This window comes from Meles meles, chromosome 20 (assembly GCF_922984935.1).
Source record: "Meles meles chromosome 20, mMelMel3.1 paternal haplotype, whole genome shotgun sequence".
Taxonomy (NCBI): Eukaryota; Metazoa; Chordata; class Mammalia; order Carnivora; family Mustelidae; genus Meles; species Meles meles.
This window is the reverse complement of record NC_060085.1, coordinates 1518150-1539807: the sequence shown is the minus strand read 5'-3', so window position 1 is coordinate 1539807 and position 21658 is coordinate 1518150. Positions and strand designations below refer to the sequence as shown.

The 21658-nt window shown below is 65.6% G+C and overlaps 2 protein-coding genes across 2 annotated transcripts; both read left to right on the top strand.

Annotated features, from left to right (window-relative positions):
* Positions 1 to 1408: 1408 nt before the first annotated feature.
* On the top strand, positions 1409 to 21566 carry LMNB2 (lamin B2). Its single transcript, XM_045990028.1, has 14 exons — positions 1409 to 1711; positions 8054 to 8190; positions 12760 to 12916; positions 13153 to 13278; positions 15286 to 15456; positions 15552 to 15677; positions 15965 to 16185; positions 16298 to 16592; positions 16675 to 16782; positions 17246 to 17365; positions 17625 to 17738; positions 18393 to 21074; positions 21205 to 21273; positions 21403 to 21566. Exons 1-12 carry the CDS (start codon positions 1424 to 1426, stop codon positions 18432 to 18434), a joined length of 1905 nt encoding a protein of 634 aa, XP_045845984.1. The 5' UTR covers positions 1409 to 1423; the 3' UTR covers positions 18435 to 21074; positions 21205 to 21273; positions 21403 to 21566.
* TIMM13 (translocase of inner mitochondrial membrane 13) lies at positions 20978 to 21566 on the top strand. Its single transcript, XM_045990030.1, has 3 exons — positions 20978 to 21119; positions 21205 to 21273; positions 21403 to 21566. The coding sequence occupies exons 1-3, from the start codon at positions 21000 to 21002 to the stop codon at positions 21499 to 21501; spliced, it is 288 nt and encodes a 95-aa protein (XP_045845986.1). The 5' UTR covers positions 20978 to 20999; the 3' UTR covers positions 21502 to 21566.
* Positions 21567 to 21658: the final 92 nt, after the last annotated feature.

Below are 21658 nucleotides of genomic sequence, written 5' to 3'. Positions count from 1 at the left end.
GACCGCACAGGCAACGGTACCCGCTGTCAAGCGCAAGGTCACTTTTGAGAAGGCAGCTCAGTGACAGTCTAGCTGGGGACTGTTCCTGCCTGGGTTCTAAGGTGGGGCCCTTGGCTTCTGGTAAGAGGGGACTACAGAGTGAGTTTCAGGTGTTGAAGGCAGGTGAGCATCCCGGCCCTGTGGGGGCTGGAAGGGCACTCACGTTCTCCGTGTGACATTTGCAGGAGTCCCCAAGAGAGGCTGTTTCAGCTCAACTCCCCAGGGTGGGATGTCTGGGAAGGAGGAGTTGTCCCCGCAAGTTCCAGGGTGGAGGGGAAGGAAGTGGTTCTCCAGTGGGGGCGGTGGCAGGGGTAAGTGACTAGACATTTGGTTATTGGGACCGGAGTGGGCCAGTGGTGCTGCTGGCATCAGGTGGAGGGCTGGGGCGCCCACAGGGGGTCCTCCACATCCTACCCCACCACAGAGAACAGCGGGGCCCAGGCCGAGCGCCGAGACCGGCCCTATAGATTCCCCTCCTCCGGATGTCTCATATAAGTGGGATTGGGCAGTACGTGGCCCTTTGTGCCTGGCTTCTTTCAGTGAGGTGTTTCTTTTCTTTTCTTAAATTGAAGTGTCATTGACGTGTAACGTTGTGGAAGTTGCAGGTGTACGACCTGCTGATCTGATGTTTGCTACATTGTTGAAATGTTCACAGTAGGTGCGGCTGGTATCCGTCAGCGCACATAGTTACTTTCCGATCTACAATACAATGTTATTAACTATAGCCACCGCGCTGCGCCTCTCATCCCCAGGACTCACTTATTTTATAACCGGAAGTTTGTGTCTTGTGACCGCTTCGCCTGTGTTGCCCACCTCCCACCCCTCCACCGGCAACCTCCAGCAACCTGTTCTCTGCATCTGTGAGCTCAGTTATTTTTTTTTAAGTTAATTAATTTTTTTTCGTAATCTCTACAGCCAAGCGGGGGGCTTGGACTCACAACGCTGGAGTCGTATGCTCTTCGGGCTGAGCCAGCCTGGCGCCGCTGTGAGCTGTTACTTATCTGATCTTACCATTATTTTATTTCGATCGCACATGGAAGCGACATCCCTGAGCGAGTTCGCGAGGTCCCTTCACCTTTAATTTTAACAGGACTCCAAGGAGGGAGGGAGGTCGTACAAGTGGGGAAGGTGTGCATTGGAAAGAAGCCCGCTGTCCCTCGGGGGCGAGCTGGGAGTTGCAGTCCGGGGGTCTGGCCCTGAACGCTAGCGGTTTCAGGAACCGCAATGGACAGAGCGGGAAGCGGAGCGGGAGGGGAGAGGAGCCTTGCGGGCGCGGGAAACTACCGCTCCCGGCTTGCCCCGCGCAGCCGCGACAGACTACACGTCCCAGGCTGCTCCGCGGCGGCGGGCGCCGGGCGCCATCTTGGTCGGCGGCGCGGATTGAATGAGCCCGCCGCGCCGCGGCCGCCGTCCCGAGCCGCGCGGGCCCCGAGCCGCCGCCGCCGCCGCCACCGCCGCCGCCGCCGCCATGGCCACGCCGCTGCCCGGCCGCGGGGGCGGGCCCGCCACGCCGCTGTCGCCCACGCGCCTGTCGCGGCTGCAGGAGAAGGAGGAGCTGCGCGAGCTCAATGACCGCCTGGCGCACTACATCGACCGTGTCCGCGCGCTCGAGCTCGAGAACGACCGGCTGCTGCTCAAGATCTCCGAGAGGGAGGAGGTGACCACGCGCGAGGTGGGCGCGCAGCCGGGGCTCCGGCCTCGGAGGGGCCCCGGGGGTTCCGTGCGCGAGAGGGGACGCCGGGCAGGCCCCGCCCACCGGGGGTCCCCGGGGTTTCGGGGGGGTCCTAGGGGCGCAGGCGGGGCTGGGCCTCGGCCTCTGAGGGTACCGGGGGGGTTCGGGGACCTCCCGTGGGTGGGTGAGGCTCGGAGGCCGGGCGGGCCCTGCCGGCCGAGGGGATCCTCGGGGGGCCCCAGGCGAGTGGTGCAGACTGGGGCAGGCCCCGCCCACCGCGGAGTCCGAGGGAGTTTTCGGGGACCTGGGAGCGAGGGGCGCGCCCTGGAGCAGGCCCCGCCCACCGAAGGTTCCCCGGGGCTTTTCGGGGACCTGGGAGCGAGGGGTGCGCCCTGGGACAAGCCCCGCCCGCCGAGGGGCCCACAGAGGGGTTCGTGATCCCACCGAGTGAGGAGCGCAGTCTGGGGTAGACCCGTCCTCTGAGGGATCCCCCAAGGGATCAGGGGCCCCCTGTGCGAGAGGGGCAGGCCCGAGCCCTGAGTGGTCGGGGGAGATCTGGGGATCCCTTGGCCGGGAGGGTGTGAGCCAGAGAAAGCCCCGCCCCTGAGGGACAGGCGGAGAGTCTCGGGGCTGCGTTAGGGTTTCCTGGCGTCCCGGGTGGGGTTCTCTGGTCTCAGAGGACCCTGGGAGTTCAAGCTCTCTGAAGGGGCCCCGAGGAGGGGTGGAGGGCCTCGTGGGGGAGGTCTCTGGGGGGAGTCACGGTGCTCTTCTCTGCGGAACTCTCCAAGGGTCCTGGGATGGATTCTGGGAGTTGAACTGGGGAGGCATCAGGCTGTAGGCTCCATCTCTTACTGGCACCTGGGGTGGTGGGCACGGGAGGGGAGGGGGTCCGATGCCCCGGGGTCCCGTGGGAAATTTGAGAGGTCCTCAGCTGGGCCCTGGGGCACCCGCTTGGCCGATAGGCTGGAGCCCGGTGGGGATGGGGAGCCGTCTGGTCTTGGGGATCCAATGGGAAGTTTGGGGTTCCAGGTGGGTCCCAGGGCTTCGCTGCAGACTGAGGGAGAAGGGGCTGGGTAGCCCCCCCCCCAGGGGCATGGGAGTGCCTGTGTCTGGGGGTCCTGGGTGGGTTCTTTCCTTGCTTGGGGACTGTGGCTCCAACCCAACTCTCCCCCGTTCCCACAGCCCCAGGCTCTTTTCTCACTTAGCTGGACCCCTGCTGGCCCCTTTCCAAACCCAAGTGTGATTGCTGGGAATCAGGGTGGGGGGGGGAGAGTGCTCACCTTGTGGTTCCCCCTGAGGGCCCCCTGGGAGAGCCAGGCCCCTATCCTGACCGTGGGCCGTGTGACAGTCTTGTGGGGGTCATTTTGGGGAGCCACTTGGGTGACCCTGGGCAAGTCATTTAAACTCCCTGGGTCTCAGTGCCTCTTCTGTAACACGGAGACGACAGAGCCCCGTTTTGTTCTAGCTGGCTGCCCGGGCGTGTTAACGTGCGTTTTGTAGAAGAAAGGACGGGGCGCCCCGGGAACCGTGGGTTCTGTCGCCCCTGTTTAACAGCCAGGACGGGGAACGGCTCAGAAAGTGGCCTGGGTGACGACGGGGAGGAAGAAGTTTCGCTGGAAGGTGGTGCTCTGGGCGTTGCGGGAGTGGGGGGGGGGGGACTGGACCCGAACTCTGATGCGAACTTGGGGAAGTGTTTTCAGGCCGTGTGGCCGTGGGCAGGTTTTGTCATCAATCCAGTGAGACTAGAATTGTCCGCACCCCCCACCCCAGGTGGCCACCTGCCTGAGCGGCGCGGGGGTACTCAGGGTGCTGTCCGGTTCCTGCCTGCTGGGGCACCTCGTCTTCCTCCTGGCCTCGCTCGTGCTGCCTGCAGGTGCGCAGCGCTGAATGCCGAGCAGCCCTTTGAGGGTGATGGGCCTGGTGGGAGCCCCCAGGCGCTGGGTGGGTGTTCAACCTAGAGTGCGGGCGGGAGGGCCTGGGGAACCAGATCCCGCCGTCTGGGGAGGGGTCGTTCCCTTCTCTGCTGGGGAGGTGAGGTCTCCCGGTCTCTGACAGCTCCTGGGAACAAAGGATGTGTTGCCGCCTGTGGTGAACCTGCCCCACCCTGGGCTCAGGGGCTGGCCAGGGGCTCCGGGTGTCCCCGGGCTGAGGGAGGGGCTACCAGCTGGAGCTGGGGACTTGTCACCAGCAGGTGCTCCGGGAGCCCCCAGCTGCCCCTGCGGCCAGGGGATCGATGGAGGGAGCTGGCGCCTGCGGGCGCTGGGCAGTGGGCGTGGGGCTGGGGGTTTCCAGGCTCTTCAGAGTGACCTGGTCGTGGCCTTGGCTACAGGGGGGCCCAGGCTGGAGGGGCCTTGGGAGGTGGGTTGGGCAGAAGCAGGGCGGGTGCTGGGACAGGACGGTGGCTCCAGGAGGAATGTGGGCGGAGCCGGGTGCCTGGTGCCCCCAGGAGGACGGTGGTCATCACGCCCCGGGGCGCTCCTGGCATGGAGTGGGTGGGGGAAGGGGAACTGCTCACTCCCATCCCCCCCAGTGCTCAGGATGGCCCCATCCCAGAGACGTCCCAACCCCAAATCCCATTAGGAGAAGCCACTTAAGGAGCCCTTTGAAGATGCCTTTCACGGTGTCCTAAGTGTGCCACAAGCCTGTAACAAAATCCGGACAGTGGAGGTGCACGCGGGAAGACGGAAGCTTCCGAGCCCTCGCACGCTCTCGCACGCGCCCGCATACGGTCCGCCGGCAGCTCTGTGCTGAAGAGCCACGTGCTCGTGTCGCTTGGAGGGCTTCTGGAGGGGCTGGGGCCAGGCTCGATTTCTGTTTGAGCGGGGTCTTGGGTGCTGGCCGGGAGAGGGGGGAGCCAGGAGGGAGAGGCAGTTCTCCAAGGAGCCTCCCCACTCGGGTGTTAAGTTCCTCCGACCTTCGGTTTCTTTTCTCTCACCTGCCCGGGTGTCCTGTTGCTGCTGGGGGGTGGGGGCAGGTAGGGGGCCCCCCAGGTGGACCCTGGGAGCAGGGGTGGGGTGCGGAGAGCTGGGTGGGAGAAAGTAGCCCTATGGGCTGTCTGTGTCCGGGGATTGCCTGCAGAACCGTGGTTCTCGGCGGGAAGGTTTCATCCCCCGGAGACGCAGGAACAGGGAAAGGCCACCTCGGGTTATCTGGACACCCCCTACCGCCATGCCCCCCCCCCCCGCCAACACATGCTAACACATTTGTTCATTCCTGGCACTTGAAGAATGCCATAAAAGACGAAACAAAAGGCCCAGCCATCGGTCTCCCGTCGGCTGTGGCCGGGCTTCTGCAGGGGCTGTCTCAGGGGCCGGGCGGCTGGGGCCTGCCACCAGAGCACCTGTTGGGGCTCTGACAGACGCTCTGTGTGTGTGTCCTCCGCAAGTTTTCGGACCCGTCCCAGGGCCACACAGTGGGTTGGCAGATGTTCTCTGAAGAGGGCAGGCGTCTGCATTTTCAGCTCTGTCTCCGCCGTGGCTACTCAACTCAGCAGTTGGAGCGGAAGCTGCCACAGACACTATATAAAGGAACGGGCCGGGCTGTGTGCCAATAAAACTTTATTTATAACACTGAGTTCTTGTCATCAGCCTGTGTCGCAAAATCTCTTTCTCCCCCGCCACGTACCGATGTAGAAACTACTCTGGGCTTGCAGGCTGGACACACGCAGAGGGTGGGATGGTTTCCCCGCGGGCCCGAGTGTGCCGGCCCGGCTGCGGATGAGCGCCTCCTGAAGACAAAGGGACGTGCGCCCACATGTGCGCGCCTGCACGCGGGGGCGTGAAACACTGCGTGAACTTAGTACTGGTATCTAGTAATCTCTGTGCCCATGCGGCTCGAACTTCCTACCTGAGATCGAGAGCTGCAGGACAGAGCCGGCCAGGCGCCCCAGAACCTGGGACTTGAACTGGGACACTTGAGGTGACTGCCAGAGCGTGGCCTCGGAGCCCAGAGCAGTCGGGACGAGCGAATCCAGGGGGGACCCAGAAGTCTCAGTCGTGGAGACAAACAATACGATGTATTTTTACTTACTCAACCTTGTCAGGCCAGTATTGGATTTACAGGAAAATGGCCAAGGACGTGCAGAGTCCCGGGTCCCCCAGCACAGTTCCGTTAGCGTCTCACGTTCGTGTCTGTGTCACAGTGGTTTCACCAGTGTTGGCGCCGTAGCGACATCATGGACCAACAGCCATGCTAGTTGGATGTCCTCAGTTTCCCCCACTCCTCTGGCCCGGGACGCCCTCGGGACCTCCCACGGTGTTCAGGTGTCACGTTGCCTTGGGCCCCTCTGGACCGAGAGATTCCCCGAGGTCGACGTCCCCCGGGAGCCATGAGGAGCGCTGGTGGGGAGCTTGGGGTCGGTCTGGTGTTTGCTCGTGGTGAGGCCGGGCAGTGGGCCCGATGATACTTCAGTGGGACGTTTACGAAGTTAAAGTCGGAGGCGCGCCTGGCTGGCTCGGCCGTGGAGTGTGTGCCTCCTGGTCTCAGGGTTGTGAGTCTGAGCCCCATGTTGGGGGTAGAGTTTACTTAAAAAAAAGATAAATGCAGTTAGTGCAGACCCCCCTGGGAATGAAGCTCAGAGAACTTACGTACACTGTCACGACTGCTGGCTTCTCCTGCCCCATGCCCCAGCCTGGCTCAGGGCTTGGTGGCCTTGGTGACTGTCGTGTTGGTCACTAGTCATCCCGGGACCCCTGCCTCGTGAGGGGAAGGTGTGAGAGAAGGGCTGGGGGTCAGGGCAGGGGATCTTGCGCGTGCCCTTCCTCAGGCTCAGGAGAGTTCTGGAAGGTGGCAGGAGGCAGAACGAGGACACGCATAAACCCAGGTACGCTTGGAGATAGGAGCAGTCACGTTTGTGAACTGAGCCTGATTCCAGAATCCAGTTCCCAGAGGTGCAAACATCGGGCGTGGCCACAGGCGACCAGCTCTGTGCGGGGGAGGAGCCTTGCTTTGGGGGGGGGGGGTGGCCGCAGCCGGGACGGGAGGGAGAAGGTTGTCTCTGCTCCCCCATCGCGTGTCCTCCTCTTGGAACCGCCCCAGTGGACATCCTCTGCCCTGCACGCGATGGGTCAGGAGAGACCAGTTTCCTATTCCATGCCTCAGTTTCCCCATCTGTGAGATAGGGCCAGGAGCCCACATCCGGTCTCACCTATGAGATGAAGTGACTGGGAGCTGCTGTCTTGAGGCCCAGGATGCCCAGGCCAGTGGGGGGTGGTGCTCAGACTGGCTGTTAGAACCCCAACTTCTGAAGAGTCCCCGCTCCTGGAGGCCCCTTGGTCCCTGGGCAGCGGGTGCCGCTTACCCGACCGTGCAGCAGGTCGTGGGCCGCTCCCGGCAGCCCCCTCTGCTCTGGGGCCTTCCTGTGGGAGGAGGGGTCCCGGCCTCCCCCGCACCCCCCCACCTGCTGGCTTTGTGTGGTTTCGTGGGAGGGGACGAGCGGCGGCTCTGTGTCGTCCTCCGTCCGCCTTCTCCACCTGCAGGTCACCGGGCTGGAGTTCCCAGCGCCCGTGGCTCGGACGCTCCGCAGGTCAGTGGCGGGTGCGTGGGGGGAGGTGCACAGCCGAACATTGCCGCTTTCCCAGAAGAAGCCCCGTCCCCATCAGTCGTCACCCCCGCGCCCTCCCCAGCCCCCACGAGCCCCCTTCCCGTCCGTGGAGGAGCCTGGTCTGGGCGTGTCACACACGTGGACTCACACCCCACGTGCCCTTCTGTGTCTGGTTCCCTCCCTGCGCGTCGTGGGCTCGGGTCCGTCCCCGGGGCCGCGCGTGGGGGCCTCGCTGCTGCTGGGGCGGGGGACGTCGGGCTCGTTCACACCTCCGCCTGCGGTGGGCTGAGCCACGAACACGCAGCTTCGTGTGCACGTGCGTGCTAATTCTCCGGGCACGGAGGTCCCAGCCGTGGGGTCGCTGGGTTCCAGGGTCCGTTGCCCAGCTGGCTGCCCGGCGCCGGGCCCGTTTCCCACTCCCGCCCGCTGCCCGCAGGGGCCTGAGGTTTCCCGGTGTCGCCGCCTGCGTTTACTACCCTTTGTCTCTTTGACTCTGGCCACCCGAGGGGGACGGAGGGGCTCTCTCATGGCCCTCGTTGGTTCCAGATGTTGTAACACCCGTGCCGGGCCCTCTGCAGCAGACACGGGGGAGGGTTGGGGGCGAGAAGGCGGCAAGAAGCATGAGCTGTGCGCGCAGCTGGCGGGGGACCGGGACCTGGAGAGCTCGGCCGGCTGGGGTCCCCCTGGGGAGGGGGCGGGGGGCCAAGGGCTCAGGAGGAGCCGTGTCCAGGCCGGGGGCGGCCCGCTGTCGGTGGGGAACGGGGTCTGTCCTTGACCTGGGCCTGACTGCAACTCGGCAGGTGAGCGGCATCAAGACACTGTACGAGTCGGAGCTGGCGGATGCCCGCAGGGTGCTGGACGAGACGGCGCGGGAGCGGGCCCGGCTGCAGATCGAGCTGGGGAAGCTGAAGGCGGAGCTGGAGGAGGCCAACAAGGGGTAGGCGTGCGGCCCTCGGGCACCCCGGACACCGTCGTGTCAGGCAGGTCGGGCGGGCTGGCGGCTGGCGGGGACGGGCTCTGTGGCCTGGGCCTCAGCCGGCCCTTCCCACCACCTTTGGTCCCCAGCATCACTCGGCCCAGGGAAGCTTTTAAACCTGAATGGCCGGGGCGCCTGGGTGGCTCAGCGGGTTAAGCCTCTGCCTTCGGCACGGGTCATGATCTCGGGGTCCTGGGATCGAGTCCCGCATCGGGCTCTCTGCTCTGCAGGGAACCTGCTTCCCCCTCTCTCTGCCTGCCTCTCTGCCTCCTTGTGATCTCTTTCTCTGTGTCAAATAAATAAATAAACTCTTTAAAAAATAAAAATAAAAAGTAGACCTGAGCAGCTCCCCCCACTCCCTCAGGGAAAGGACGGCCCCGGGCCAAGCAGCCCAGCCTCCCCTCTCCGCCCTGAGTTCGGGGCCACTGGTGTGCTAGCCCTCCCCACCGCCAGGCCGCGGGTCCCCGGACACCTCGGCGCGCTGCCTCACGTGCGGCGTGGGGACCCTCATCCTCCAAGGCTCCCGTGGGGCTGTGGGGCCGCCCGCCTCCGTCCCCGCCCCACATCCGGGCTGCGCTCCCCGCTGGGCCGGGCTGGCAGCCTTCAGGCTGGGCCTTTTCTCTCCTTCCAAAGCGCTCCTGAGAGACAGGCCCGTGCACTCGGCGTGGAGAGCCACAGGTGCTGCGGCGGGACGGCACCAGACTAAGTGCGGGTAGAGGCCGCCATGACACCACGATGACACCAGGCGGCCACACGTGACCAGGGCGGGACTGTCATTGTCCCCACCTCGGTGTGTGGGGGGTGGTTGCAAACCGGACCAGGGGCCAGGCTTGTCCACGGTCCCTCGGGTTGGCAGTGACCTGGACGGAGGCCTGCCTGGCTCCCAAGTCCCCGTCCACAGTCCCAGCCGCTGACAGAGTCTCCTTCACGTTTCTGGGATGTTTTTTCTTCTCCTCCATTTTTGGGTTTAGGTAGTTTTATGTGTCTAGGAAAATAGGGGGAAAGGCCAGAGTTTCCAAAGTCTCTGCTCTGGTTTCCCCACCCAGTAGCAGGCGAGCTCCGCCGTCGTAACCCACACGCGGCACCCAGGTAACGGCACCAGCCGGAGCCCGAGAGGACATGAGGCTTCTCTCTCAGCAGGGGGTGCCTTCTGCGAGCTCGGACGCCTGCGTCATGAAGACGTGTCCGCCCTTACGGCTTCGCTGCCCTAAAAATCCCATGTTCCCCGTCCCTCCGTCCCGTCCCGGCCACTGCGGTCCTGCCCTTTCCAGAACGTCCCAACCTCGGAGCCCCACAGTATGTGGCCTCAGCCCAGCTGCTCTGGCTCAGGGATGCGCCGCGGGGGTCCCTCCGTGGAGAGCCACAGGGGCGGAAGCGTGCGCGGGGCGGCCCCATGGGGTCCGGAGCCTGGTCCGCCGGGGAGCGACGCTAGACCCGGGGTAGACTGTAGCCTGCCAGTTTCATAGGATTTTTGTTTTTGCTCTTGTTTTTTAAAGATTTTATTTATTTATTTGACAGAGATCACAAGTAGGCAGAGAGAGGGGGAGAGCCCCGATGCGGGGCTCGATCCCAGGACCCTGAGATCATGACCTGAGCCGAAGGCAGAGGCTTAACCCACTGAGCCACCCAGGCGCCCCATTGTAGGTTTTTTAATAAAAAGGGATTTGTACTTCTTGGGGAAGACTGAGGGAATTCCAGAGTCGGCACTGCCCGGGACCCCAGCTGCTTTCCCTGTGGCCACTGAGGATTCCAGAAGCCTCCCCAGGCCTGGGACTCTGGGTGTGGCTCCTTGGCTGGGCCAGAAGTGTTGATTTTTCCTGCTTCGCGGTCCCAGGTGCTCACTGGTGAGAAAGTGGGAAATGCGAGCTGGTTTAGAGAGAAAAGCGAAAGTCTGCAGCAGTCTTCCCCCAGACAGACCGCGTGGCCGGTGTGAGCACCCACACGGCCTTCCGTAAACTCACAGCGGCTGCCGGAGACACCGGCGGGGGTGGGCTTTGGAGGCCACGAGCCTCTCGTGGACGTCCCCCCAGAGTCGTCAGATGTCCTCCGTGCTGGGATTCCGTCCCAGACACCGGGATGTTCCCGCGCCCGGGACAGGTTCACCAGGGGAGCCGTGGCTGTGAGAGGCCGGTCCCATTGTTCTGTGACGGCTTCTGGGGGTGAAAGCTGTGCCCACTGTCCGCCGCTTCCCTTGGCCTGATGCTGGGTGCGGCGGGCGGCAGACAGGACAGGGGAGCGGCCAGTGCAGCGGGGCTGGCGGTAGGGGCTCTGCACGTCTGCGCCGTCACTTTCACCGGAGGCCCCTGCTCCCCTGGGAAGGCCTCCTGTCCGGCGGCCGCTCTCTGGCCAGCAGAGGCTGCAGGCCACACTCCGTCCCCTCGCTTCCTGTCCCACCGCAGGAGCCCTTCCCGGGCAGGGAGCTGGCCGCACGTAGGTCGAGTGGCTTCTCTTCCCGACCCGTTTATCAGCACATCCCGGCGAGGACGGGAGCGCGGGTGGCTGCATAGAGGACCCGACCGATAGGTCAGATGCTCCCACTCACCCCTCTAGGACTGTCCCACAGATGAGGAAGCCGCGTTCAGCCTTGATGGTCGGGACACGTGGCCCGTGGGAGCCCCCAGCACCCCTGCTTTCTGGGCCGTTCTGTGTAGTTTTGCAGAATGCGAATATTGGATGAAGGTGTTGATTTTCCGCATCAAGGCGGCTGGCTGACCCCAGTGGGAGAGCGTGTGTTGGGCTTATTTGTTCAAGCCCCACGGTGGGTGTAGAGATTATTCAAATGAACTTAAAAAAAGACATTTTCCACATCACCTGATGCCTCTGTTCCTCTCAGCCTGGCTTTACGGCTGCTCTTAAACGCGTCGGGTGCGCCTGACCCCAGAGCCTCCGTACTTTTGCTTCTTCTGCCTACGAGCTCCTTCCCGGAAATAATGGATCTGGTTTGTTCTTTTTTTTTTTAAGAGTTTATTTATTTATTTGACAGGCAGAGATCACAGGCAGGCAGAGAGGCAGGCGGGGGGGCGGGGAAGCAGGCTTCCCACGGAGCAGAGAGCCCGATGCGGGACTCGATCCCAGGACCCTGAGATCATGACCTGAGCCGAAGGCAGAGGCTGAACCCACGGAGCCCCCCCGGCGCCCCTGGATCTGACTCGTTCTTAATGCTCCCCTCATCCAGGTCTGTTTCCAGGGCGGCCCCAGGCAGGGCTGTGCGCCTTGAAAGCGGGGTTCCCACGTGGCTAGTGCTCCTCCCTCACTTCCCGCCCCGCTTCTCTGCCCTCCTGAGGTGGGTTCGCGGGCTTCACCGTCCGCTCCACCCATGAGAAAGTTCCACATCAGGAGAGCCCAGTGCTCCCTCTGGTGCGAGGGGGGCCGTCCCCACAAAGCGGGCTCTCGGTGACGGGTTCAGACGAGGTACTCATCTTCCTGAACCCCTGCAGAAGCTGCTCGGGGGGCTGAGGGTTTCAGTCCCACCGTGGGCAGGAGAGCCAGGATCGTGTGGTGCAAGCTCAGGGGTGAGGACTGCGGGGACCCCGTGACCCTCATGGAGGGTGGCGGTCAGAGGCGCGGCTGGAGCTCCGTGTCCCAGGGCTGCTGCCGAGGACACAGCAGCTTGGCGGCCGAAGCCACGGGTCCCTATGCCACCCCCCGCCTCGTGCAGCCAAAGCTGCATCCCCAGCAGTTCTCACTGGGTGTGCGGTTGGGGGGCTGGCCCAGGGATGCTGCTTGGTCCCCATAGCGCCTCTGTGTGAGCAGCGCTTGGGGGAGACTGTCCCCTTGCTGGGGACGGCTCCCTCGGCTCCTAGGTGGGGGGTGGCGCGCATTCAACTCCTGGAAGGTGGTGAATTCCTTTGAGAAACGTCCAGGAGCCCCAGGCCTGTGCTGCAGACAGCTGGGCGTTCAAGAATCTGTTCGCCTCTTTGGTGTCGGGGAAATTGTCTCCTGGGGAGTCAGCTGAACCTGCCTCGAGGAGTTTGTAAGCGAGATCGACTTTTCAAAGGGCAGCCTTGTAACCTGCAACTTTACTAAATTATACGTTTTTTTAAACATCGTTCTCCCCTTCGTTGATTCCCCCCCATGTCCAAAAATTACACAAAAATGACATTAAAGGGGTGTGGCCCCGTGGGTAAAGCCTCTGCCATGGTCTCAGGGTCCTGGGATCGAGCCCCGCGTGGGGCTCTCTGCTCGGTGGGGAGCCTGCTTCCCCCTCTCTCTCTGCCTCTCTGTCTGCTTGTGATTTGTCAAAAAAAAAGAAAAAAGAAAAATGACATTAAAGCTCTTTCCTTGAGGTCTTTTTGAGCGCTCGTACTTGTCGGCTGGTGGAGTCCTGATGTGCAGAGCGGGTCTGAGGAACGGACGCCTTTTGTGCCACCGGCCCAGGGCCTGGTTACCTCAGGGGAGGTGCCCGTGGCTCAGAGGCCGGAGGGAGCCGGTTCCGGGGCTTCCTGGCGCCGCTAGAGGGGCGATAGGGATCCCCCCCCCCCCACGGCTCGCCCCGCCTGCTCCTGGCTAACGCCCGCCCTTGACCCGCAGCTCCAAGAAGAGGGAGGGCGAGCTCGCCGCGGCTCAGGGCCGCGTGAAGGATCTGGAGTCCCTGTTCCACCGCAGCGAGGCAGAGCTGGCCGCCGCCCTCAGTGACAAGCGTGGCCTGGAGAGCGACGTGGCCGAGCTGCGGGCCCAGCTGGCTAAGGTGGGTTTCCAGCGGCCCCAGTGGCGAGTGCCGGGGTCTGGGGTGGCGGCCGGACATCCCGTCGTGGGGGAGCGGCCCAGGGCCAGGATGCCGGTGGCCGCCGGTCTCCAAGCCCTTGACACCCCCTGTTGTGTGTGTGTGTGTGTGTGTGTGTGTGTGTAAGGGGATCTCCGGCCCCGAGAGGCCACACGGTGCGACAGACAGGCTGTCGCCCCAGCTTCTGTCCTGTGTCCCAGGCGGAGGACGGTCACGCAGTGGCCAAAAAGCAGCTCGAGAAGGAGACGCTGATGCGCGTGGACCTGGAGAACCGCTGCCAGAGCCTGCAGGAGGAGCTCGACTTCCGCAAGAACGTCTTCGAGGAGGTGGGCCCGGCGCGTCCTGCCACCTCCTGGAGCCCGGGCCCATGCGGGGGCGGGTCCTGCTGCCTCTCCCAGCCCCCGGGGGGGGGGGGGGGCGGCGGGGGGGGGGCTGTAGGTGCCCCGTGTGGCTCCGTCTTCACGTGCTTCTCCTGTCTGCGCTCTCCTGTCTCTCACGAGGATACTTGTTGGTTTAGGGCCCACCGGGGTGATCCAGAAGGTCTGATTTGGAGACTCTTAACAAATCCCATCTCCAAAGCCCCCTTTTCCAAATAAGGCCACACTCCCGCTTCTGGGGATTCGGACGTGGACACATCTTTTGGGGGTGCCGGCAGACCCTCTCTGTGACAGGGCAGGGGAGGGTCCATCTGCGTCCCTTGCTTCCTGGGTCCCCCCCACCCCTCAAGCTCGGAATCCCTGGCCCCCAGCTCTGGGGTATGGTGGGCCCGCCTGGGAGTGAAGGACGCTCCTGGCAGCGAGAGCTGGGGTTTCTGTGTCTTCCGGGAGGGGATGTGGCGTCGGGACCCCTCCCAGCTCGTCATCACAGAGCTCATTGTCCTGTCACGTCCCAGAACGGAACCCTGGGGCGGCAGCTTCCTGCACTCAGTGCCCCGGGGGCAGGCCGGGGGGCTGGCGGGAACATGCCCATACACCTGAGGAGTGGGCTCCAGCTCCAGCCCGGCCCCCCGAGAGCCAGGGCCAGGACAGCTAGGGGGGAGTCCCTGCGGGAAGCCCCGAAGACATCCACTGGAGACCCCGAGCCTTTGAGGGGGTCCGTACTTGTGAGGAAGGATCCCGGGAAGAGAGCCATGCGGGGACCTTTGAGGGGAGCCCGCAGGACACCCTGGAAGGGCTCCCGGCGGGGCTCCCTGAGGCTGGTGGCCAGGAGCTCCTGGCGGGGAGCCAGCATGGGGGGCGCCGTGAAGGTGGGTGTCCTGGTCCTGCGTTGCCCGAGGTTTACGGGTTCTTTGAGAACAGGACTGGCTTCCTTGAGAAGCATTGCTCTTGGTCTTACACGCTGATGGCGCAGTGTGAGAGGCGGCTGGCTGTGCAGAGCGAGTTTCTCCTTCCCTCGGAGCCCAAGGCTGGGGAACGGCGCCCTCCGCGGGCACCTGTGTCTGGGGCAGCTGTGCTCCGGGCCCAGCCCTCCTGCTGGGTTTAGTGTCGCTGTGGTGTCCCCACGCTGTCCTGATGCCTGGGTCTCTGTGTCTCTGTCCCCAGGTTCCTGGGATGGGCTCAGCAGGAGTTCTTACTTTAAGATTTTATCCACGGGGTTATTTGAGAGCGAGAGGAGTGCCTGAGTGTGCGAGCAGGGGCGAGGCAGAGGGAAGGGGAGCGGGAGAGACTCAGTTTGGGTCCCCACCAAGCGCACAGCCGGATGTGGGGCCGGACCCCCCCACCCTGAGGTCACGATGTGAGCAGAAACCAAGAGTTGGGTGCCCGGCTGAATGAGTCCCCCCAGGAGCCCCTTGTCAGGCGTTCTTTTAACAGTAGCTCTATTGGAGCGTTCCTGTTCTGCGACGCTTGTAAAGTGTACAGTTGGGCCGGCTTTAGTAGTCTGCAGAACCGCGCAATCTTCATCTCTAACCCTAGGCTTTCTGTCGGCCCCAAAGCAGCCCGGTCCCTGTCAGCGTCAGCCCCCCTCCCCCCAGCCCCCAGCGGCTGGATCCCCCTTCCCATCCCGGTCTGGGCGGGTCACCCGCGTGGACTCACCCCCCCCCCCGTGTGGCCTCCTGTGTCTGCTTCCCGCCCTGCGGCGTCGGCTCGGGCCGTTCCGGGGCCCTTCCCGGGGCAGTGCGTGGGGGCGCCCGGTCGCGGCCGGGTAGTGCCCCTGTGGGGGGCGGGGGCACGTTTTATTTACCTGCTTGCCAGTGGGGGACGCCGGGGCCGGGCTGGGGCTGCTCCGCAGCGGTGCGGGCGTGTGGGCGCCCACGCGGACTTGGGGCTCGGGAGGGGGAGAATCGGGGTCGCGGAGGCGGGGGTGCGGGGCCCTGACCGCGGCCCCCCGCGCAGGAGGTGCGGGAGACGCGGCGGCGGCACGAGCGCCGCCTGGTGGAGGTGGACAGCAGCCGGCAGCAGGAGTACGACTTCAGGATGGCCCAGGCGCTGGACGAGCTGCGCAGCCAGCACGACGAGCAGGTGCGCCTGTACAAGCTGGAGCTGGAGCAGACCTACCAGGCCAAGGTGCGGGCCGGCGGGGCCGGCGGGGGCGGCGGGCGGGGGGCGGGGGGCTCCGTGCCCGCGGCCGGCCCCTCACACCGCTGTCCGCGCCCGTCCAGCTCGACAGCGCCAAGCTGAGCTCCGACCAGAACGACAAGGCCGCCAGCGCCGCGCGGGAGGAGCTGAAGGAAGCGCGCATGCGGCTCGAGTCCCTCAGCTACCAGCTGTCCGGCCTCCAGAAGCAGGTGACCCCCGGGGCCTGCCCCCGCGGGCGCGCGCCCCCGGCGTTGGGTGTAGGCGAGCCGGAACGGCATCGTGGGTGACGCGGCACCCCTTCCCCCGGCCCGCGGGGCTGTTGGGCCCACCGGCCTCCGGAGCCCCCGGCCCCACTCCACCAAGGCCGCCTGCCCGCCGTCGGTGCCCGCCCGCGGCCGCAGGAGGCGGGGAAGAGCCCCGCATCCCGGTGCGCTTCTCTGCGGGACCCGCAGAGGCCGGCCTGACCCGGCTGCCCGGAACCCCCCCCGCCCGCCAGGCCAGTGCCGCAGAGGACCGGATTCGCGAGCTGGAGGAGACCATGGCGGGGGAGCGCGACAAGTTCCGCAAGATGCTGGACGCCAAGGAGCAGGAGATGACCGAGATGCGGGACGTGATGCAGCAGCAGCTGGCCGAGTACCAGGAGCTGCTGGACGTCAAGCTGGCGCTGGACATGGAGATCAGCGCCTACCGCAAGCTGCTGGAGGGCGAGGAGGAGAGGTGGGCGTGCCCTGGGGCGGGGGCGGGGCGGAGGGGCGGGGCCGGGCGAGGAGCGCGCCCCCCCCCACCGCGGTTAGCAAATGTGTCCGCGGCCGTCCCCTCCGTCCCGCAGGCTGAAGCTGACCCCCAGCCCGTCGTCGCGGATCGCCGTGTCGCGGGCCACGTCGAGCAGCAGCAGCAGCAGCGTGTCCACGGCCGGGCGCGCGGGCCGCAGCAAGCGCAAGCGGCTGGAGGCGGAGGACTCGCCGGGCCCGGGCTCGAGCGGCATCGGCACGGGCACGGGCAGCAGCAGCGGCAGCAGCACCAGCTTCCACCTGGCGCAGCAGGCCTCGGCCTCGGGCGGCGTCAGCATCGACGAGATCGACCTGGAGGGCAGGTTCGTGCAGCTGAAGAACAGCTCGGACAAGGTGAGGGGCTTCCGGGGACGGGGTGCGGAGCTGGGGGCGCCGTCCCCGAGCTGTGCGTCAGGCGCCGTGTCCGCCGTGCCAGGACCAGTCTCTGGGGAACTGGAGGATCAAGAGGCAGATCCTGGAGGGGGAGGAGATCTCCTACAAGTTCACGCCCAAGTACGTGCTGCGCGCCGGCCAGACGGTCACGGTAGGTGGCGGTGGGAGAGTGGCCACTGGGGGCGGCGGCGCGGGCTGGGATGTGGGGGTTCTCGGGAAGCAGGCAGTGGTTTAGGGTGGGGTGACTTGGCTCTGAGAACAGCTGTGTCCGGTCACTGGTCACCTGTGTGCCATTCTGTCCTTGGACTGTCCCTGGAGCCCTGTGGAGCCCTGGGGTGACCTGTCAGCCTCCCACGCTGGAGGAGGGTCTGGGCTGGCGGGCGCTGGCGGAGACAGAAGATCACAGGTGTGGACCCCTGAGGCTGATGGGCCTCTGGTCACCGCTCAGCCTACATTTACTGACATGAGTCCTTGGCCACCGGACCTCAGTGTCCCCTGTACCCTGTCAACTGTCCTCCATCAGCGGGACCCAGGGGGCAGGGACCGGGAGCTGACTGGTGGCAGGTACCGGGCCCAGAGCCAGCACTGATGGGGAGGCCCTCCGGTGTCCCCAGGTGTGGGCAGCTGGTGCAGGAGTGGCCCACAGCCCCCCCTCAACGCTCGTGTGGAAGAGCCAGGACAGCTGGGGCACGGGCGAGAGCTTCCGCACCGTCCTGGTCAACGCCGACGGGGAGGTAGGTGCCCGAGCCTTGCTGGGGGCTTACCGCCTCCTTGTCCTTGGGTCCCTCCTGGAGGCTCCCTGCCTCACCCTCACTGCACCCCAGGCTGGGCAGGAGCTCTGGGGTGCAGCTTTGGCCCACAGGCCAGGGACCGTGCGACCCGGGGTTCGGGAGGGATGTGGCTCTCGGCCGGAGCATCCCACCTGCCCGTCACCGAGACGGGTGGCCCCCGCTACCCAAGGGGTCAAGCGCTCGTGGCCTTTCTCTGGCGCAGGAGGTGGCCATGAGAACCGTGAAGCAGTCCTCAGTGGTGCGGGAGACGGAGAATGGGGAGGAGGGAGAAGAGGAGGCCGCGGAGTTCGGCGAGGAGGATCTCTTCCACCAGCAGGTAGAGGCCCCCGGGTGGCTCACGTGGACGCATGCTCGGTGCACACGTGCACGCCTGCCCGCCAGGTCCCCCAGGGCTGCCCGCCAGCAGCTTGGCCACCGCCCAGGCCTCCCCCGCCGGCCGACCCCAGGCCGCACCGCCCGCCACCGGAGATGGCCTGTGGGGGACTACCCTCGCCTCTTGGCTGTTGCCCCCGTGTGGACCTCAGGGTTGTGGCCCGGGGCCCTCAGGAGTGGGGTGCTGAACCCCAAGTACCTCCAGGCGGCACCGGTGTAGCCCCGAGGGTCCCCAGTGAGCGGGCTCTGAGACCACTGCTGCTCCTGCCTGGGATCCCCCAGCTTCAGTGATGGTTTTCGGGGGGTGGGGGGTGTGCTCCTGAGGCCTGGGGACGAGCCGCAGCCCCTCTGCGTGGTACGACTGGTGTCTGAACGTTAAGTTGTGATGGCCCGTGGGCTCGGAACAGAAGCAAGGCCGACGTGGAAGGTTGTGGAACAGGGACAGTTGAGGCTGAAGCTCCATCAGCTTGCTGGGAGCTGGTGTCCCTGGGGTGGGGGGTGCAGGCCCTGGTCCCCTCCCTCCGCGGCCGGGATTGGGGGAGCTGCGTGGCCCAGTGGGCTTGCGCGTTCCTCTTAGGCTGCGGGCCTTTCTTTCCAGGGGGACCCCAGGACCACCTCGAGAGGCTGCCGCATGATGTGAACGGAACGCGCCTCATCACTCGTCCTTACCCAGAGCCACTGAAAACTATTTTTCTATCATTGGCTGTCTTTACTCCTTGATACATTTCTAGAGGGTTTTTAAGCGTATACTGCCAGAACGCGGGCGGGTCTCTGGGGTCTTCCTGCGGGTGGGCGTCCTCGGACACGTCCTTCACCGCCACTGGCCAGACGTTTTTTTGGTGCCCCATTTCACCATTCGGTTGAACTCGAGGCCGAGGACGGAATGGCTGACGGCTTGGGTGTGGAGGCAGGAAGGCTGGGCCGGGCTCAGGCACTGCGGTCCCTCTGCCTCCCCCGCACGCTGCCGCTGGGGGCTGCCCTGTGGGCCCCGAGTGCACGGAGAGCAGGGCTGCCCTGTCCAATGAAGCCCCTTAAGATCCCAGTCCAGAAGCCAGGTTCTGACCTGGGGGCGGCAGGCGCATCCCCTGTGGCCTTTTGGTGGCCCGGCCGCAGGTGTGGCAGGGGCCTGGGTGCGGGTTTTGGCTGCTCGGCCTGGGCTCAGGGGCTCTGGTGTACTTCCTGTGTGATGGAAAGCTGCCGCCGGCCACACTGGGGCACTCGGCTGTGGGCCCCTTTTCCCTTCCTGGCTGTCTGGCTCTTGGGTTTCTGGAGCTTTCTGTAGTCCGGTTCCTAAGCTTGCAGGACCACGAGGCAGGAGAGTGAGCTGGAAACCCAGGAACAGGGACAGCTCCGTTTGGAGACTTGTCACCAGGTAATTGGCCAGGGGACAGGTGGAAGGGGAAGCGGGATCACCTGGGAAGCAAGTGTCCCCCTGTCTCAAAGCCACTGTCCACGGGGCACAGCCACGTCCCGCCCTCCCTCGGTGAAGAGGGGGACTCGACGGTGAGCTACTGGGCCGCCCACAAGCTGTTCTCCCACTCTGTGCCTTGTGCATGGGGCTGAGTCCTGACCCCCACCATGTCCCGTGTGCTCTGTGCGTGTCTCGCTGTCTGTCCTAGCTTCTGTGGCGACCTTGCTGAAAGGCTGGTTCTCTGAGGCCAGTGCTGGCTGATTCCACAGGACGGCTCCACGTCCCCCCACCCGGCCGCCGTGCTGCCGCGGCGGTCCCTCGCCGTGTGTACCCCTCCCACACAGATACACAAGTTATTTTTTTAATGGATATTTATTTTTTTACATTGGTCAGTACTCAGATTGCCGGATCCCGCTTCAGGCCTCATGCCAGCGTCCCTGGGACAGCCCCCTCCCAAGGGGCTGGCGTTGAGGGGGGCCATCTCGGTAACCTCAAGGCCCCAGACGGCAAATTCCTTCAGAAAGCGCAGCTCAAGTCTTAAAGACGTCACACTGAGCCACGGAGGCAGCTGCCCCAGAAGGCAGCCCGTTTACAAGCAGTCCGCGTCGGGCCCTTCCCAGCGCGCCCGACGCCGCCCTAGGTCCGCAGCACGCCTGCCTCCTTCCCTCCGAACCTGCTTGTGGCCGGAGGGTCGGAGGCTTTTGCACCAAGAATCCGCCCGCAGCCCCTTGCTTGAGGTCTAGTTCTTCCCCCGGCCGCCCGGTCCCCAGGCCACGAGGTCGGTTCTCGTGGACGAAAACGGCTCACCACCACTCCCCGCCTTCCTGGGGGGCCCTGGGGAGCTCGCCCCGCCCCACGCAGGGCCTTTCCCAGGAGAGCCGCAGGCGGTGCGTCCCCCACCCCCATCCCGCCTCGCACACTGCGGGCCTGGCCTGCACAGGCCGAGGCCGTGGAGCGTGGGGCGGGGGTCGTCCAGACAGTGCGCCCTGGCCTCGGCCGCGTCCCGCGACGTGTCTTGGGAGTGCGGATGGGGGGCTCGTGCGCGGGGAGTGCGCCCCCGGTGCGTGGGTAGGGCTCGCTCCCAGCAGGTGGCTAATGTGCTCCTCCGGCCGGTTCCCCGCCTTACGCCCGCCCCGTGGTGGCCTGACCGGGGTGGGGGGTGGGGGCGCCGGTGAGCCGTGCGGGGTCCCGCGGTCCGCGCCGTAGTTGTTCGCATTCTTAGCTTTAAGCCGCTTTAAAGGACGCGGGGTCGGTTCCCTGGGCCGGGGCCCCGCGGTCTGCCCCGGCGCGCCCCGCCGGAGCACCAGCACGACCGGCCGGCGTCCGTGAACTTGCATGCCAAACGTGTGGTCTGTCCCCTCCCGTGTTTGTAATACGCGTTTTACGACTGGACACTTTTGTACAACACCCAATAAACATTTGGTTTTACTGCTGCCCGCGTCCACTCTGACCACGCGGCCCCGGCCCCGCAGGAGACGCGCGTCGGACACCACCGCGGGTCGGCCGCCGCCTCGGGTCACGTGACGCGCTTGCCGGCCCGCGCGCATGCGCGGCACCCCCTGCAAGGGGAGCGGGGCACGACCTACCGGCTCGCGTAAATATTCCACTCTGCGAGGCTACCCGCTCCCTGCGCTTGCGCGCACGGGTGGAGGGCGCACGGCCTTGTGGTAGTTGTGGTCCGGCTCCTCTACCAGCACACCTGGACTCCATTTCCCGTGGTGCCCTGGGCGGCAGACTTCCGGCGTGGGTACGGGTCGGCGCACGCGGTCACGGTTCGGTTGACTCTGCGGAGCCATGGAGGGTGGCTTCGGCTCCGATTTCGGGAGCTCCGGCGGCGGCAAGCTGGACCCGGGGCTCATCATGGAGCAGGTGAAGGTGCAGATCGCCGTGGCTAACGCGCAGGAGCTGCTGCAGGTCCGGGGTCAGGCCGGGGCGGGCGCCCAGGGCGGTGGGGTCCGCTGGGGGCGGCTGTCGCGGCTGAGCTCGCATGTCCCCACAGAGGATGACGGACAAGTGCTTCCGGAAGTGCATCGGAAAGCCTGGGGGCTCCCTGGACAACTCGGAACAGGTGAGACCGGCGGGGCCGCGGGGAGGCCGCTGCGCGTGCGCAGCCCGCTGCCCTGGGGTGGGGGCGCGGGGTGGGGGCGCGGGCCGGGGCCGGGGCCGGAGCTGAGCCGCGCGCCCTCCCCGCCCGCAGAAGTGCATCGCCATGTGCATGGACCGCTACATGGATGCCTGGAACACCGTATCCCGCGCCTACAACTCGCGGCTGCAGCGAGAACGAGCCAACATGTGACCCCGGCGCGCCGCGCCCGGCCCTCACCCCCGTTCCGTTTCCATAAACGCCCTTTGCGAAGCGGGGCCGCTCGTGCGTCCTTCCTGCTCGTGCTTTTGCGGAGGAGACCGGCGCCGCGGCGCTCGGGACGCTGCTCCCCTCCCGCCTGCCAGCGAGC